The 18920-nt window shown below is 38.8% G+C and overlaps 1 protein-coding gene across 1 annotated transcript in view; it reads left to right on the forward strand.

Annotated features, from left to right (window-relative positions):
* The window catches only part of GXYLT1 (glucoside xylosyltransferase 1), a 28597-nt gene continuing 9677 nt past the window's right edge, over positions 1–18920 (forward strand). The window contains exons 1-5 of the mRNA XM_063155206.1: positions 1–203; positions 7745–7837; positions 16397–16571; positions 17511–17636; positions 18438–18689. Coding sequence (XP_063011276.1) covers positions 1–203; positions 7745–7837; positions 16397–16571; positions 17511–17636; positions 18438–18689 — 849 coding nt within the window. The remainder of the gene's footprint in view (positions 204–7744; positions 7838–16396; positions 16572–17510; positions 17637–18437; positions 18690–18920) is intronic.

Consider the following 18920-nt stretch of genomic DNA (forward strand, 5'->3'; position numbering starts at 1 on the left):
ATGCGGCGCTTGGCGCGGGTGGCGCTGCTGTGCCTGGGCTGCGCCGTCTGCTCGCTGCTCTACGGCCTCAGCCAGCTGGCCCTGTCCCTGGAGCAGGAGCCCGGCGGCGGCGGCGGCCGCGAGAGGCAGGCCCGAGAGCCCGCCACGCCCGGAGCCTGGCGGCAGGCGGGGAGCGCGGGCCGAGGCGCGGCGGGGAGCGGCAGGTACGCGGGGCCGGAGCCGGGCGCGGGCGGCGGTTCCCGGCGCATTCCTGCGGGGAGGGCGGGAGGAGCGCGCCGCTCTCCGTGCCGGCCGCGGGCGGAGCGGGGCCGGGCGGGCGGCGGCGCCGAGGCCTGGCCGCGCTTTCGGGGCAGCGGGCGGGGGTGACTGCGCGCTCCCTCCCGGCCTCCCGCGGGCCGCGTACTGGCGGCTGGGGAAGCCTTAAACAAGCACGGAAAAGTTTCAGGAGTGGCGCTGCCGGCGGCCGAGGCCGCCCCCGTCCGCGTCCCCGCGGCGCTGAGCCCGTCCCTGGCTGCTGCTTGGTGGGACAGGGCGAGTGAAGGGTTGCGTTTCCTTCTTCCAAAAGGATAAAATTTCACGGTGCTCGTTCAGGTCTGAAACTTAGTAACTGTATGACTATCGAACATAACTTCAGTGAAGCCAAACTGTTTGTTACGGGGTATCTTAATACAGCCAGTCTCACAGAAAGCAGTGAGTTCAGTTCTGTAATTAAAGGAGTGCATATCCGAGCATCTCGCACTCTGCAAAGTTCTGTTGCCCTCTGTCAGCAGAAATTTTAGTGTGGCCAAGTGGTAATTGAGACTATGGAATGGAAATTACTAGTTTTCCTTTAGATTATAGTTTCATAATCCTGTTTACCTGTGGCTACCGGAACCCTAAAGCCAGGAAAAGGGGAGTAACGAGAAATCTGTTACTGAAAATGGAGGAAAAACTAGGACCAGGCCAGTCTAGCTTTACATCTGCTCAGATTCCACAGCAGTTTAAAGCAAAGTGAGTTCTTGGTTTGGCGATGGTCGCTTCTTCTCGGTGCTGCACAAGCTGTGGCGCCCCCCAGTCCTTGTCCTGCTTGTGCTCCTCTGAGCACACGAGTGAGCTGATCTGGTGTGGGGACCTGCTTGAAAACTACCGAGTTTTTGGCCAACTCAGCGCTAATCATGTATTGCCTCACCATGTAATTATAAAAGTGTCGATGCTGTTGTAAAGGACCTACAGAGGATGGCAGGATGACAAACTCTGATTTAATAATCTTGGAATACCATGAAACAGCATTCTGAGTTACTAGGGGTGGAGTCAGCTGAAATGTGAAACCCAGCTATCGACTGGTGTAACTACTTAAAAGAATTTTCCCCCCTTGTTTTTACATTAGTTCAAGTTAATGCAGATTTTAACGTGAAAAAGATGTAAGGATAATTGTGCCTCACTTCTAATTTGTGAAGAACCACTCACTTCTTGTGAGTGGTTGAAATCTACTAGTTCTAAATAAAAATACAATAAAAAAACATATGTATGATATTTGTGTTACTAAAGAAGACATGCTGTTTAAATGAAGCAAACTTTTGTCGGATAGAAGATAATAATGTAAATGAATGATTTATACTATTGAACACTGAAATGACTAAGCTGCATCATACTGCTAGTAAGCAAAAAATGAACCAAGTTTATTTTAAAAGCTGTACTGTTCTAGTATTCATATTAAAAGTGTAGTTTTTAAATTAAATATATGACTGGAGAAGAGCTCCAGCAAAGTGCAAGAAGCTTCTTGCTTTAGTTATATCAGCTGAGATATAAATCTCCCCAAATGTGTCATCAAGTAGAAAAGTTTTACTAACTGACAAAGCTCTTTTCTAAAGATCTCAAATGCCACAAAGCATTCTGCTGTATACAGTTTTTTGGGGGTACATCTCCTTGCAAAACCAGTGTGCTTTTTCACCTGTGTGGGAGTTATTTACATATAAACTGCTGTCAAGCTGAAGTCTCAGGATAAACATCTGCTGTTGTAAGTTATTGAAACATGCTGTTTGTGCAAAAAGTGCATGTGCAAAACTTATTTGTGAGTGAGACTCTTAGAAAAAAGGCTTTTGTTTAAGGAAAAGCTCTGTCCTGTGGCAGTTAATGTGTCCCACTGAATGTTCCTTTAGATGCATTTGTAAACTATTCTTGAGTGTTAAACTGCATTACATTCACTATCATAAGGGATACACACATCTTGCTGAATGTATTGGTGTTTTTCAGTTTTTATACATCAGCTACTTCTCCAGTAGAGACTGACTGAGCACTATGGCCACATATCAAATGGCCACTTCTGACTCTCTGGTGATCATGTGATATCCTGAAGGGTGCATAACCTTACAGAGTAAATTGCATTTAGATCACCTTCTAGTCCTTGAAGTTTAACATTTTGCATGCATTAATAGTAATTTTCATAAGTGAGTTGCTTCAGCTGTGTTCACTGATGGCTTTAAAATACAGTTCAGCAAAGCAAATCTATCATCTGAAGGCATTTATACACTCAGCAGTGTTTTTCTGTTTTCTTTAGCCAAGAAGTGTTTTCTTTGCCTGAATAGTCCAGTTTGGTATATTCCACAAGGGCAGAAAGAGCTCGATCATGCTCTGGGATAGGAAAGGGAGACATTGAATTTTCTGTTGGTTTTTGGAAACATGCAAACAAGAAAACTTCAAGTATCAAATAAGGCTTTGGAATACTACACCTGGAAGAATTTAGCAATGGTGGTGACATGTTTAAGAAGAAAATAACTTAAAAGGAAGTACCATATTGAAACTGGAATTACAGGTTGAGGCAGGGTCCTCCAATAAGCATAATAATTCACAGGAATTTATTGGGTAATCAGTTTAGTAAGGAATTGCTTGTTTCAGACACTATTCTAGCCTGAGGAACAAGAGGACTGGAGACTGAAGGCTTGTATCTTGAGACTTAATACAAACAGCTGAAGAACACTTTAAGAATTTAATAGCTGAACATCTTCATAAATGCCTTGGATGCAGGACTGGAAGGGATGCCAAGCAAGTTTGCAGATGATACAAAACTGGGAGGAGCTGTTGACTCCCTCAAAGGCAATATTTTGTTTGATTGTACCAGTCTCTTGCTCTCTAACTATTCTGGCAGAGGGAGAGTTAAGTGGATTCCAGTGCATGGAAAAGGGCAGAAGGTATATCCACAGGCTTAGCAGCGGAGGGTGGTTATAACAGGTAGCTGGATCTTTCCTTGGCCTGTACACAGCTGTTTTCATCGGTATCAGAGCTGAGCCAGCAGTTTCACCAGCTTGCTTCTCAGCCATTCTTATTTTAAGAATATTTTAAGAATTGGTCCAGAACCTGTCAAAGCGCTTCAAAATATGAAGTAGACTTAAAAGGATTAAACGTTCAATGATTTGAAGTTGGAATTTCGTTTAAAAACTGCTGAATTTGGCAAGCATTTGACCAGCAAATATTATTTGCATAGGAATGTTGTGAAGCAATGAAACATTATCAAGATTTTTCCAGTTTAAAAATTGAGGTATTGGACATCTAGCATTGCATTGACTATCTCCTATCTAATAAAGCCATTGCTTCTATGACTAAATATGTCATAACAAATTTGTGGTATTGCTGCAAATGTTCAGAAAAGCTGTTGAGGACAATTAGAAATTCTTAGTGCGTTTTAGAGTTGAATGAAGCATTTATCATCCCAGTTTTTACTCCTGTGTGATTATGAGCAGGAAGGAAATGCATCCTTCCTGTTTTGCTGCACTTGCAGGCTGTGCTGTAGGAGAGACATGAGTCTGTCTATTGGTTGGTTCATGCAGTTGATAGAACTTAGGTTGTTAATGAAAGGAATTTTGACAGGAACGTAGTCATCAGGGCTGCACCCCTCACCATTTGGACATTCTGCTAAGTTGCTGTGGAGTTACAGTAGTACAAATATGCCACACGGATTGAAAAGTGTTCCTAACAACAATGATCTCCATTAACAAAAGGAGGTTACCACTGATTGTTGAGGGATTTCTTATGGTTAAAACTTGACTTGCCTGAGCTTAGGAGCTCAGTCTTCATGACTGCAATTTATGCACTGCTATTTCACAAACTAATTTGAAATTGTCCTTTCATTCTAAAAAGTTTTCAGGTCACAATATAGACTTTTTCTATGTCTGCAATGCTAAAATTTCTGCTACCCAGGGATGTTGAAGGTAGATTAACTGATAGAGGTAGTTGACAAATGGCTGGTTGCTTAAGGAAGAGATGCTTTGAATTGGCAAACAGATCACTGAGAATGCTTCTCTATGACACCAGTGAATTTTGCAACTTCATATTTCTTCTTTATTATATTTTTGACAGTGATATGTGTTAGGAATTGTCCAGCCCAGTAGTGTGATGGAAGCAAGGCTGCTGCATTTCCATGTTCCTGGATATCCAGGCAGTAGCAAAGTGGAGCATTTATTCCAGTGGGATTATAGGCTCTTAGTGCAAACACACATGGCTGGCCACAGAGATCAGCACACAGGAAACAGTGCTTGCACAACCACAAACAAGCATCCTGATCCTGTTCCCTTCTCTGACTGATCAGGGTGAAAGGTTTTAATGAAAAATACATCAATGTATGTAAGGTGGATTCCTCCAGTAACTGGCCTTAGACACCTGGTCCACCCAGGAACAGGCTCCTGATCCTCTGGCCTCCACTGCTGCTGACCTGTGTGTGAATCCCTGAGGCTTGCAGACCCAGTTCAGTTTCTGGTACTCACACCCTCTTGGATGTGCAGACACCTGTACAGGTGAATGTGCTGGACCTTTCCAGGCCTTAGCCTTGTGGCAGCTGCCCACAGGATTGCCTCATGAAAGGGAGTCTTATGGATAGCTGGTCCTGACCACATTAGTCACTTCTCAAACGCCAGCTGGCCAGCTCAGACTTTCTGGTGCTTCCAGTTGCCATGCCTCAGACCCTAATATCTTGTGGCTATGAGAGAGGTTCTTTCAGTAGCTCAGACTTGCTGTTCCCTGCAGTCTGGCTCAGTCTTAGGGCCTGTCTGACGCCTGGCTCCCAGCCCTTGCCCTGCTTGCAGGCTGCTCTGGTGGCTGGTGGTTACCAGCCGTGCGCCCACCCACGCGTGGTGCGCACGCGTCTCCAGTCCCTGGCTCTGCAGGCTCGTGGGCCCTTGGACCTGTGGCCATCTTCTCACCTGCAGCCACTCTGACCTCTGCATGTGCACATGGGATGGAGCCATTCCCACACCCAGAAAAACTGAAGTCTTCACATGTGACTGGAACCTCTTATCATCTCTCTGTTTTTTGCATTTTCCTTCCTCCCCAGCCCACCTTTGATCCCACAATGCGTCCTACACCCTTTCAGGCAGTAACCCCATTAGGCAGCTGGTAAACTGGCCTGGAGAGTCTCTCCTGTTACCTAGGCTGGTGCCTGGATCATCTGCCTGGTTCATGGGCTCTCTCTGCCCTTGTGAATTGGGGCTGTGTTGGGATACTCCGTGTGCCTTGTTTAGTTTGTTTCACCTTACATAATTTTCTGCTTTCTATTTGTGGGGACTGGCCTTTAATCACGTAACAATAATAGATGTGAGCAAAATATCCCTCTGTAGTACTGAAGGTGACTATTCCTGTCTGACTAGTAACCTCTCTGAGGTAACAATGACTGTACCTGTTTGTGGACAGGCATAATGCAACTCCCTGGCTGTATAAAGCAATTGTTTGTAGTCCAAGCTTTCATCAAATTTCATTTCAAGTAAAAAAATAACTTAATCAGTGGCATTTTAAATGATCTTCATATGAATGACAAGAAGAAAATGTTGTCCAATTATTCCAGTATCTTAATCCTTTAAATGAAAAACCTTTGGGGAATATGGTAGCATGTGGCCAACTGAGGGAGATTGCTGTTGACAGGACAATGTCTTGAGCTAACATTAGGTAAATTGCATGCATACGTATCCTAGTAACACTTTTGTTTTAAATATGCAGTTTATGAATCAAACCTAAGGCTGATAATCTTGTGCTAAATGGAATGTTTGAAAGGCCTAATGTGTCAGAGAAGTGACACCCATTACTTCAGATTTGCCTCTTGCCTTAGTAGTTTGGGTAGGGTAATATTCAAGGCAGCTAAGAAAACTCTTGTTGACAAGTGAAAGAGGAATCCCCTGTAATAATAGCGTAATAGTCTTCCAAACCACAAAACTCTTTTGGAGAGATTGTCTATTAATTTATCTTAAAAGTAATGAGAAACAGTTACTTCAAAAAGCTAGTAGTAAAGATCATAAAGATTGTTCTTCACATAAGTTGAAGACCTTATGTGCCTTAGAGTTTTTGTAAAACTACAGAAGCCACAAAGAATAATGCAAAGAAGAATCTGTCAGAGGGAACTCGTGGTTTTATACTCTGGTAAAGAGCAGTGCAGATATCCCTGAAATAGAGTTGCAGTCTATATTTCCATTTTTGTACCTGGGTATTTATTTGTGGAGAGCATTCTTAAGTCATGAAATAAAATTAAATTGAAAATTCTTGTGAACACATTTATCTACAGAATACAAGGATTTCCTGTGATCTAGCAAAGAACTGCACCATCCCCCACAGCACTTAAAGGAGGCTTTGTGAAATGCTGTGTTTATCAGATCGTTTTTCTCAAGTGTTACAAAAAGCAGAAATTACTAATATTGACATTCTTTGATGCTACATTCGGCTATTATTGTCTGGTATTTGCAAAACATTGGCCTTCACAGGTTTCAGATTATGCTACCCAAGATGGTACTGATTAATTTCAAACTTGCAAAGCCAACTTTCAGTAGAGTTCTGAGCTATAGTCCTTAAATACTGCTAATGAAAATCAGCAGCTTTTGTGTCGGTTTTCTTGCACATGTCTTTCATTCACAGATACTAACTTTCAAAGGAGAATAAACACTACTGGCTTTGTGTCACCAGGTCATAAAGCAGAGAAGGTCATGCAAGAGAGTATCTCTTGCTTTACAATATTGTGCTTACTCAATTCAGATCATAATTCTTGATGTTGATTTTCTCACCAGAGCCTTTGATATACACACTTTCGTTTCTATTTAAAAATATTTCCTATATTGCTGTTGCATAAAATGTAATGATGAACTAGTAAACCCTGCTTTTTTTTTAGCTGTTAATGTAGCACTAGTAAATAAATTATTGGTCTTGATTTTAGTATGTAGAAAGAAAACTTGTGAAATGTTGTGATTATTTCTGTATTGCATTAACCAGCTGTTACAAAACAATGGAATTGCTTGGTGCTGCTAAGTCCTGTTTTTTATTAAAAATCCGATTTGCATGTTTGCACTGACTAGAGTAATGGGTGAATAGGGATTGTGTTAAATGGACAGTTTAACCTCAAAAATGAAAAGTTACAGTTGCTCCTCTGTTTTGAGTAACAAAGGTATTGAAAAGGTGAAGTTCTTTCTAGCAGTAAGTGTCCATTCACTCCTTACTCATTACCTGTGGGCTTATTTAAGCCTAGAACATAGCAGGAGCCTCAAAAATCTCAGCCCCTCTGTTTTTCTCATTCTGAAAATACATGAAGAGGAAAGGCTATAGGATGGGACCATTCTACCTTTCAAAAATTCTGATTGGCTTCTAATACCTTCTCCTTTGTATTCAAGTTGCATTACATAGCCTGTTTTCTGCCATCTAATTAACTGCTCAAGTTATGCTTGAGCTAGGACACTATCCATTTAAGTTTGCCATAAAATCAGTAACATTCATATAGGTTATTTTTGTCTTATTCTGTTAGGTGTAAGAATTTGTCTGTATCTTTCTGGAATTCCTATTGGATGCTGCCCTCTGATGTTTGTGGAATGAACTGCTTTTGGGAAGCTGCTTTTAGGTAGGATGTTGTTAAATAGTACTTTATTGTTTGGTTGCAGACAGATGTAGCTGATGTTTTTTGGCTCTTTAGCAAGGTGGCAAAGCTAAATATCTTCACCTGCTTATATTGTGGTTACCTTTATCTGGGGTTTTTCATGTTACATTATGTTCTGGAATTGTAGACTCAAGTGTAACTACCAAGAGTAGATTTTTTTCAGTTATATTGCTTCGTTAAATAGAAACTTGCTAACATCTGTTAAAAGCCTGTCTGAGTATAGTCTGAAAAGTTAATGATAAATTATTTTCCAAAAATAAAATTTGCTGTACATGAATACCCACGATATAACTTGCAATAAAATTGTATGCTTAGTAAGTACATGTGGATTTTTTAAAATTCAAGTTAAATGTTATATAGAATTTAAGGAAAGTACTTCATTGAAAAGCATTGAAGAGACAGTTTTGAATGTTCTTTAACAAAGTACGTTAAAGAATAGACTGTCTGCCTTAATGCTGCATCTTTAACAATAAGTTTAAATGTTTTGATGTGGTGGCTCAGATGTTTTAGGCTGTCACATTACACAGGTTTCTTGAAAAGAAGTGAGCTACTTGTCAGGTGGTTCTCTGTGACCGTGTTCACAGGGGTCTTAGGATGAGGGAAGAGATGAGGATCTGACTCCATGTTTCAGAAGGCTTGATTTATTATTTTATTATATATATTATATGAAAACTATACTAAAAGAACCAGAAGAAAGGATTTCATCAGAAGGCTAGCTAAGAATAGAATAGGAAAGAATTATAACAAAGGCTTGTGGCTCAGACTCTCTGTCCGGGCCATCTCACTGTGATTGGCCATTAATTAGAAACAACCAGCATGGGCCAATCAAAGATCCACCTGTTGCATTCCACAGCAGCAGATAACCATTGTTTGCATTTTGTTCCTGAGGCCTCTCAGCTTCTTAGGAGAAAAAATCCTAAGGAAAGGATTTTTCATAAAAGATGTCTGTGACAGTTCTCTAAACCTTCATAGTTCATTACATAACTGAAGTTGTAAGTCAGTTTTTCTTACATTTAAAATTTTGCTGATCATCCTTTGATATCTTTTATCTTGATATCTTTTGTTGTTAGCATGAAGCTTGAATATTTCTGGGAAAGCAAAGGGGAAGAAAAGCTTAGCTTCACAAGACTTACTGTTTTTTTGAAAATTATTGTGGGAAAGCCTTTAGATCCCTTATTCGTCTCTGCTTGTGTGTTGTCAGTGCTTTTTAAGCTCATTGGTAGTCAAGAAATTTCTTAAAGAAGTTACTTAGATTGATTTTTATTCTGTTAGTGAACTTCATCAGCAGTTTGGGGCTGCTGAGTTTTTCTCATTGCCATTGGTAGCAATCCGTACTGTGTCAATCCATAGGGATGCACATGTTTTTGTTAGGCAGATGCAGCTATCTGAATAGACAGAAATAAGTTTTTTTTTCCTTATAGGTTATGTTGTGGGTGTTTAGCTCTATGAAGTTTTGTCCAGTGGGATAAATGAAATGCTGTTGTGATTGAGGGTGCGGGGGCTTAGCTTATGCTAGGTGGAGGGACAGGATATGATTGTAAGCTTCATTTAATCCTTGGACATCTGGGCCAGTCTTACACTTGTAGTGTTGAGACCAGGGAGGGTCTTGCTGTCTTCTGACCCCACTAAGCCTGAAGAAGTCCCTGGATACAAAGTAATGCACAAAAATAGCAGAAAATGTCCTTTCTGGATATTCTGTCAGGCTTCAGGCAGGTGGAACCTTGGAACCAGAAATGGACAAATCCCATGCAGTTTATTTACACATACCTTTAGCTATAACTTGTATTAATCGATTAAGAATTCCATATGTGGCTGTGAGGACAATTCTGTTGAAGTATGCATTGATTATGACTTCACTGGGTGAGTCCATTTTCACGATGAAACATGGTTCATGGTGAGCTCTAAGGTTTGCAGAATTTCAGGTTTATACATTTTGAAATTGAAAGAAAAAAAGCTGCTTAAATGAGTAAAGGGTGTGTGGTGTTCAGATTAAACATTTTACATTAAGCTGGTTTGTTATATCTTACTATTAAATTAATCCCCATATGCTGTGCTGACTTCAGTGCTTGTTGAATTCCTCAGTGAGATGCTCTAATTTATCCCAAAATTAAAATGTCTCCTTTCCATTTTCCACTAAGTTTTTAGAACATTGGGAACTTTTGGATTTTTAAGTATTTTTGTTGAAAAAAAGCTTGTTATCTCTCTGTTTCTAACTTGTAATTCCATTTAGCTTTTTTTCCTGGATATCAGGAAAATATATCCTGTATATTTTATATATATTATATGTTTACTCTTGAGAGAACTTAGCACAGACACTTTTGAAATGCAGCTTTCTACATTCTTTCCTTTAAGTAGCTCTAAGTGTATTAAGTGAAAACCAATGTATAGATTTTTAAGATTCAAGTATATGTGATAGAAATGTTGGAGACATATAGAAGAATCTGGAAAATTTTTGAGAGATGTGTGTATATAGACTTCAGTATGAGTCATGCAATAGTTGAAGAACATTTGAAATTGATGGCTTCTGAACAGGGGCTGGTTCTAATAAGGAATAATAAGGATCTTCAGGTTAGTCAGTGTAAGATCAATTGCTTTTGCTGTATGTGGGAAGGATTTTGTAGCTATTTTGCACCCACATTTTTTCACCACCAATCTGATTATTAACTTTATTCTGGCACAGAGTATTTGTTAGCTTTCACCTTGACAGAGGAAGCATGAGATTGCTTTTGCTTGCAGTGGTATAGATTTTATCAAAATTTTAAAAATGCTGATAGAGATAACATGAGGCTCAGATTTTGCACGGTCTAGATGATGCTTTTCTTATCTAGTACACCTTTCAAGGTGCTCAGTATTGTCTAGCTGGTATGGCTGCTTGTTTCCTAATGGGACTGACTAGGGAGAAGTTCTTAGGGGTCGTTACTATGGCTGTCTGACCAGGCTGATTTCAGTTGTTGGATGTTGCAACTAAGTGGGTATTAACTTGTGTTGCTTGCTAAAGTGGAAAGTTTCACTAAGTTTTTGGGTATATTGAGCTTCATGTGGTGTGACTATATTGAAATTAATTCAGATAGTGCTGAAAAAAGGAATTTCCCTAAATTAGCCGGCTCATAGGAGAATGGGGATTCTATTTTTATAGTGAATTAAAAATTACTCATATATTGTAGCTTCAGACCTAATCTACTAATTGAGTTGGCATTGAGTAGATTACATTTGAACATCATATGCTGTGGTATCATTAGTGTACTTTTACAAAATAAGCTCTTGATTATGACATGTTTTACCTGCAGTACTGTAGTAGAACGTTAAGCTAAGTAAAAACAAGAATTTTCATCACTTTCAAATCCAGATAATGTCTGCAGGTACCTTGATCCTGCTTGTAATAAGTGTGGGAGTGTTTAACAGCAGGATTTGAATCAGTGTAGCTTTGCTGCCTTCTTACTCTGTCTATTTGCTTTGTTTTTCTGGTGACTAAAGGCTGCCAGGTTAGGCTTCTTAGTGGTTGATTGATTTAGATCAAACAGGGCATTAAAAGGAAAAAGGATGCAATAAGCCATCTCTATTGTACTTACATATCTACCATTTGATTCTCTGAGGTATATTGTAGTGTCAGCTTTGAAATAATACAGTTTGATTATGTGAAAATACTTTCCCTGCACAGTTTAATGAATATAATTAGTGTTTTTTATGCTAACGATGAAAACCACTTCTATTACACCAAATTAGATGGAACTGTATACAGGATATTCCTGTGGTTTTGGTACCCTCTCACCTGTGCTTTCCATGTATTATGTGAGAGTAGGAGAACTTTACCTTATATAAATAAAGGTGACCTATACTGCAATTCCTTGTGTCAATTCTAAAGGACAGAGCTAAGCTTTTTGTGGAGCTGGTGGGTATTTTAGTGCAAACAAAATTTGTGTTGGTTTTTTTTCCCCAGGAAATGCAGCTGGGATGTTGTGAAGGTTCTAGAAAAGTATAACTTGTCAAAACATACCTCTGTAACCTACTATCAAATTACAGCTTCGTAGCTGTAATTGACCTAGAAATGCTACTTTAATATACAAATGTGTCATGGTAAACATCTTTAAATATAAGGCAGTGTCTTGACAGACAGGCTCTGGAAAACCTTGTTACAGCAGATTCACTGAGGATATCCTGTGTTCTTCTCTCAGAGGTTGTTAACAGCAGAATTAATCAGTAAAGAATGAAGGACTTGTCACAGAAATACTTCAGGGCAAGGCTTGTACCTGGCCTTTTGCTGCTGCTGAGTAGCATGTTTTAACATACATGTTTTTTACTCATATTGGCAAAAGTGGATTGTTTTAAATGTGTTTCCTAAACTCATGGGAGTATGTGCAGAGGTTTGTCTCTAGTCTTTTGTTTATTTTTACTGTCCCTACCCCTCATGTGTAATTAGTATCCTCACAAAAATTAAATTCTCTTATTTTTTCCTAAAGACTCAAATCCTGTCATGGCATCCTACGCAGTATCTTTTACTACATTACAGGTACCTTCTTTCTCTTCTATACCAGAGGATTTTTTCTCCCCTGCAGGAGTGAGGACTGCCGCAGTATTGGATTTTTTTTTTTTAGAAATTAGATCTTTCAAGTTTTCTTTGTTAGTCTATCCAACATCCTTACTATAATACAGTTTGTACTTCACTCTATTGTTGCTTTTTCCCAGCTTTTCCACTAGGTTCTCCCACATCAAAAGATGGAGCTATTGTTAATTAGAAATGTGCATATTAAAAAAAATATATTTTTTTGTTTTTCTGCTTCTCAAGAAGTTTTTTGAAAGTATCTCCTCACTTTTGAAAGCATCTTAACCCTTTCAGAACCTGTATTTGACTTGCACTAAAGGTTCATACCAGAACTGTGATTCCTGATACCAAACCTGTTTAGCTTCAGACAAGTTACTATTCTTGTAGAATAAATTTTATTTCGCTCATTGTCAACTCAGCGACTGAACTGCTAAAAAAAAATGTATTACCAAAAGATCTTGTATCACTTGGTCATGACAGATACCAGACCAGTTATGTAAATGAGCACAGTTTTCCTTTCCCTGGCTTCTGGGGAGGCAGCTGCAGGGGAAGAAAGATGGGGAGAGGTGGGAAAAGAAGGGAACAGTTGAAGGCAGAAAATTTGGGAAAAAATCAGTGGAAAAACTGAAGCCATATAGATATAATATTGAAGAAGGAAGTGAAAAAATAATGAAAAACATAATTGGCTTTGTGGGTGGAACACATTCACATTGAAGGTGAGGCTGCAGAGCTGAAGCTGATAAGCTCTGCTGAGCAATTTACACTTCACACTGCCTCTCACATGAGGAAGAGGAAAGAAATGAAAGGTGCTGGCAGCTGAGGGTTTCAGTAAATAGTGTTCCTGGGTGAAGGTAGGGGTAGGACTTCTCCCTGGGAGTGAGCAGAGGTGTGTATGAAAGGGAGAGGAGCAGCACTGAGGCCTGCTTGCTAAAAGGGAGGCTTTGGTTCCCAGTAGTCTGTATGCAGGGAAGTCAAATAATCACTAAAGAATGTCTTTTCATGGAGTCTGGAGTAAGGACCACACTTGTGAAGTCTCTTACCTTCTGCTTTAATACATTTCTGAGATCTAATATATCTCATTCCCTTTGTAGTGGGTCCACAGAGGGAATGGTGGCCTGTTATTTCCAATGGCTTCTTGCTCCATCTGCTTCAGAGATAAAGCTTTATGTTGTGAATTTATGGATCTGAGTCTTGCTGTTTCCCATTTGGTATAAGCTGAAATTCAGTTTTTGTTAGCTCTTTCTAATTTTTCTTTTTGCATTTAAAGAAATAATTTTTAAGCACAGATTTAAAAATATTGAACTCAATAAGTCTGAAAGTTACAGAAGAGGTTGTGTGAGCAGAGTGACTGTAACAGCATTATAACATAATCAGTTTTTTGTTGTGTGGCTTAAAAATGTTCTTTTATTCACAGAGGTCACTAGATGTAGAAATAATAAACTACAGTCTTTGAATCTTTGTGCATTTTAGAGTTTCTTCAGCACAATTTTTGTCATACTTTATTCATGGAAAGCTGTGTGTTACATGTGGTTCAGGAGCTTGGCTTTCAGCTATGCAGTTTGTGTAGGTTTTGCCCTTATTTATCACACGACCTTGTAATATCACTGTAGGCTCTCATGACTTCAGGGCTTAATTATTGTAATTCCCTTTTCACTGGATTAGTGATGAGGCTAATCTGCTGCTTGCAGCTTCTTCACACTGTGGCAGTGTACTTATTTTTGGGTTTCAACTACCCTCATCATACTCAGCTTGCATTGTGTGTTTTACATTACTACTTACTACATGGTGTAATGTTTAAATTAGCTTTATGTATAAAGGTCTGAATAGGCATGTCTTGATTATATTTCAGGATTCTTTTTTTGTGTGTGTTAACCTAAACTAATTTTCAGATTTTGCTTCAAGATTTATAAAAGGTTTCAATCTGCAGATTAAATAATCTGAATATAGATGTCTGCATATTGGTGTCTACGTCACTTAGGTCTTAAACAGTGACTAAAATTGAAAGGGCATAGAGGATGATCCAGGTGACCAGCCATTTAGCTGCTGAGATGTGAGTGGTTGCTGTTAATCAGGAAGCACTTGGATATCCTAGACATCTTTTTAGGAGTAGTAGACACAAAATGATCTTTGAAATACTCAGTCTTTTTGGCATCTGGAGATCAAGTGGGATATTTTAGAACTTACTAAATGGCACTATACCTATGTTGAAAGCTGATTCAAGCATTAGGTGTTCACTTTGAAATAAGGTGGATTATTCTCTATACTCCATAACATGCTCATCTCTGTTGGCTTTAATGAGGCTTCAGACACAGTTGAGGTTATCATCTTCATTTAGGTGCCCTATTTTGGATCTAAATCTGACCTATGAGGTCTTTCATCCATGAGATTTTTAATAATGCTCCAGGCCTTGACTTAAGACTGTCTGCATAATCTAATTAAATTTTTTGGGGAAAAAAAAACCAAGTTTTTTTTTTATTTCCAGGGCAATAAATTCTTTCAAAACTTACAATATTTTTTAAGTGCAGTAATTATTTATGGCATTCAAATTCAGTAGTGCTACAGTGATAACTTTGCTTATATTTTACCTTGTGGAAGTAAAAATAATGTGTGTAGCTTTTCTGTGCCTTAAAGAAAAGAGGCATATTTGAATATTATCAGTTGTAAATTTAAAGGAAAACTTGTATGTGTTTACATGGTTGCATAAATTGAGTGGAGATCATATGCTAAGAATCACATCTGGTAATTTCTCTTTTGAAGTGTCTCCAACAAGTTTCTAAGAATGGGTGATTTATCAAGCATTTCTCTATTGTTAGTAGTTTGGTAAAGTCTTTTCTAACTTCAGAATTGGTTTTGTGTTCATAATTTGCCATTAAACTTGTAATTTAAACCTTCAGATACTTTTGGTTCTATTAGCCCCTTCCTCCCACGGTCTCTGCAAACAGCTCAAGTGCATAATATTGTTTTCCACTTGGGCTTTGAGTTAATGTGTGTTTAAAAGCTTTGAAAGCTTTTCTGAAAGCTTTTCTTTCTAAATCTGTGAAATCCAGGAGATTTTGGGTATACCCACTTTGTTTGCCACCAAGCTACTGGCATTTGCCTGATGACAATTTTAGCCTATTGTACTGAAGTATTGAAATACCTTTAGAATGTGCCCTGTGTGATACATTCCAGGCACATCTCACGATAACTGCTGCACAGGTGTCTTCAGGAATAAAAGATTTCCCAGTCCCCACTCCTTGCAGTGATTTATCCTCAAGGCCACGGGCAGTGTGTGTGCTCAGTGTACCTGAGGGGTTTCCAGGAGCACTGGGAGCCCCAGGGCATCCCCCAAGGCCATGGGAGCTGTTCGTTTCCCCCTCATCCAGCCCAGTCGTACTCCTGCAAGACAGAAGGACAGGAGAAAGCTTTCTGTGTGTGAAGCGCTGAAGGGTGTGTTTGACAAAAAAGGACTTACTGGAGCAGAAAATGGACAAAACCTAGATCAGTCAAAAATGTTCTTAACAGAACTTCTTGGAAATAGATGTTATCTCACTTTTGTTGTTGAGTTCAACTCTGCTGTAATTGTCATTATTTTCCTATGTCTGTATTTAGTGCAGGAAGGGGGAAAAAAACCCAAGTATAGACTTAATCTACTGTCAGCCTTTGACATTTTAATGTAACTTCATGTAGTCTTTCTTTTAGCATAGCTCTTTTAATGAATTTCCTTGCTAGTAATGAATAGTAAGATTGTAAACAATAAATGTTTGTATATAGATCTTCTGGACCTTTTTTTTTTCCCTTGTAGGCTCAGGTGGTGGGAGTGATTATGAGAATGGTTCAGGTTAAATGTAAGCATACATATGAGCATGTTCTGTGGGGTTATACTTTGCTGGTTTAATTGTGGTAAAGGGTATTTTGTTAATTACTTACTGCAGTAAATAGTAGAGTTTTTCTTTAAGCCTGTGCTAGAAATAATGTCAAATGAAAAAATATTTTTGTATCAGATACGATTATATGAAAACACATCCTTCTGAGAAAATGCATCTAGCAGTGGTGGCCTGTGGTGAAAGACTGGAGGAGACTGTTACTATGTTGAGATCAGCCATTATTTTCAGCATCAAACCTCTCCATTTTCATATTTTTGCTGAGGACCAGTTGCATGAGAGTTTCAAAGACATAGTAAGTATTCAGAAATGTATTCAATCAAATTGTAGCACAATTTGTAGCACAATATACAGCAATTTTACATGTTTGATAGAGTGGCAGAAACGCAGGAGTCTAAGGTAATAAGGCATTTGTAGTGTTGAATGGGAATCTTTGAAATTTTTTCATGTGTAAGAATGCCAACTGCTGATACCAGAGTTTCTCCTAGAGACAGAACAAAACTTTCTCATCTGTCATCTTGAATCTGTTAGAATACAAGCCTGATGTTCTGATCACAAACCAGTTACCTTGTATGAGCTTATTTAGAGTTGGCTTTACAAGAAAAAATTATAGATTTTTTTCTTGTCTCTGTGCTTACAGGATGAGTCAGTCTTTTATTGTTTAGAGAAATGGAAACACCTGTTTTTGAGTGTGGTAGATATGGTTATGCCTAATTTTAGTAAATTTCAGTTAATTAAAATTACATTATGACTGGAGTAGCACTTGTAGAAGCTGATGAAGCTATAACTGTGGAGGGTTTTACTATTTTTGTGCTTAAAATGTCATATCAACTGTGACTTTAGTATGTTACACATGCTAATTTATATACACTGTTATGTAAACAGTAGCTGTGGCAAAAATAGAGTAAGATTAAATTTGGAAATACTTCATTGATATTTGTTCCATGGTAAGTAGTTAAGAGAGGAAGAGTGTTAATTAATATACTTACTTTTATAAATAGTAATTTATTTTGCTTCCTCTTCCTTTTGCATGGGATCTGATGTGATGTGTTTTCTTCACAGTGGCTTGCAGGTGCCACTTTTTGTTCAGGTCTTTTGATTAGCTGACAAATTCTTGGATTTCTGTTGTAGAAAAGAGGCATTGTACTTGTGTTCAAGTATCAGTTTGAATAGTGATTTGATTTTTTTTGTTATAGAATTGAAGTAATTTTTGTGATTTCTTATTTTCACATAGCTTGAAGAATTCCCCTATGAAGGAAAAGTTAATTACACAATATATCCAATAACATTTCCATCTGAGAGTGCAGCAGAATGGAAGAAATTGTTTAAACCATGTGCTTCACAAAGACTATTTTTGCCAGTAAGTTACTTTGTAGTAGGACAGTCCAGAAGTCTGTTTATGAAGCATCAATGTCCTTGTTAATCTGATTTCTGTTTGGTTTTAAATGAAGAACTACCACTACTCCTAAAAGTTAGTGTTTTGACATCCAAAAAAGTCCTCTGAATTTAACATTGTTCTGTGGCACTAGTCCCCTGTGGCATAAAAGTCCTTTTCTCACTTGATGCATTATGGCACAGTATCCTCAGAAAGAGGTGAAGGTCATGTCATCATCTCAGAGGTGAGATGGATTTATCACACCTCATCTCCTCATTCCATTTGAAAGTCTCCTGTATGCATGGGTCTGAGAAGTCCTAGGGGAAGGGAGACAAGAAATGGGCTCTTGCTGCCAGTGTTTTGTGCGTGTGCTCATCTAGGACACTCCAGAGGAGGGCTTCAGGCTGGGGGGATGGAGCCATGGCAGCTGTCTCCCAGAGGAGGGCTCTTAACCTTGTTTGATGGGCTGCGTGGGCAGGAGGGAGCAGGAGCCAGAGGGGAGCTCCTGTTAGGGTACACCTGGCCTCCACCTACTCCTAAGGAGTCTTGACATATAAAATGTACAATGAGTGCCTTTGCAATGCTGTTCTATGTGAAAATTATTTCCCTCTACAGAAATTCTTTAAAATGTGAGAAAAAGCAATGATACAAATCTATTGACTGCAAGCTGTCAGTGTAAAGTGAATTTATTTGCATATGACAAAAATTTGTTTAACTTTTTTGTGCTTTATTAAGAGAAGTTCAATAAAACTTAAAATTTTGGTTTTAAATTTCTTTCCCTCACAGTTAATCCTCAAAAATGTGGATTCACTACTGTATGTTGATACTGACATCTTGTTTTTGAGGCCTGTTGATGATATTTGGTCTTTTCTGGGAAAATTCAACTCCACACAAATTGCTGCAATGGCACCAGAACATGAAGAGCCTCGTATTGGGTGGTATAATCGATTTGCTAGACATCCCTATTATGGAGTAACTGGAATTAATTCTGGAGTCATGCTAATGAATATGACACGTATCAGAAGAAAATATTTCAAGGTATGTGTGTTGCTACAATTGCATTTTTGGTGAATTTCCATCTTTTAATTCTATTTCTGTTTCATATTCATATGTATTTTTCAAAATGTTTTTTCTGTAATTGTAATAATGCTCTGAAAGTACACTGTTTAAAATAGTATCTATTTTTTAAATGTCATTCACTGTAAGACTTGAATTTCAAGTGTGCTTGATTGATTTATTTTTTCATAGTTCTGAGAGATCCTTTGACGT

The sequence above is a fragment of the Melospiza melodia genome, chromosome 4 (assembly GCF_035770615.1).
Source record: "Melospiza melodia melodia isolate bMelMel2 chromosome 4, bMelMel2.pri, whole genome shotgun sequence".
NCBI classification, from domain to species: Eukaryota; Metazoa; Chordata; class Aves; order Passeriformes; family Passerellidae; genus Melospiza; species Melospiza melodia.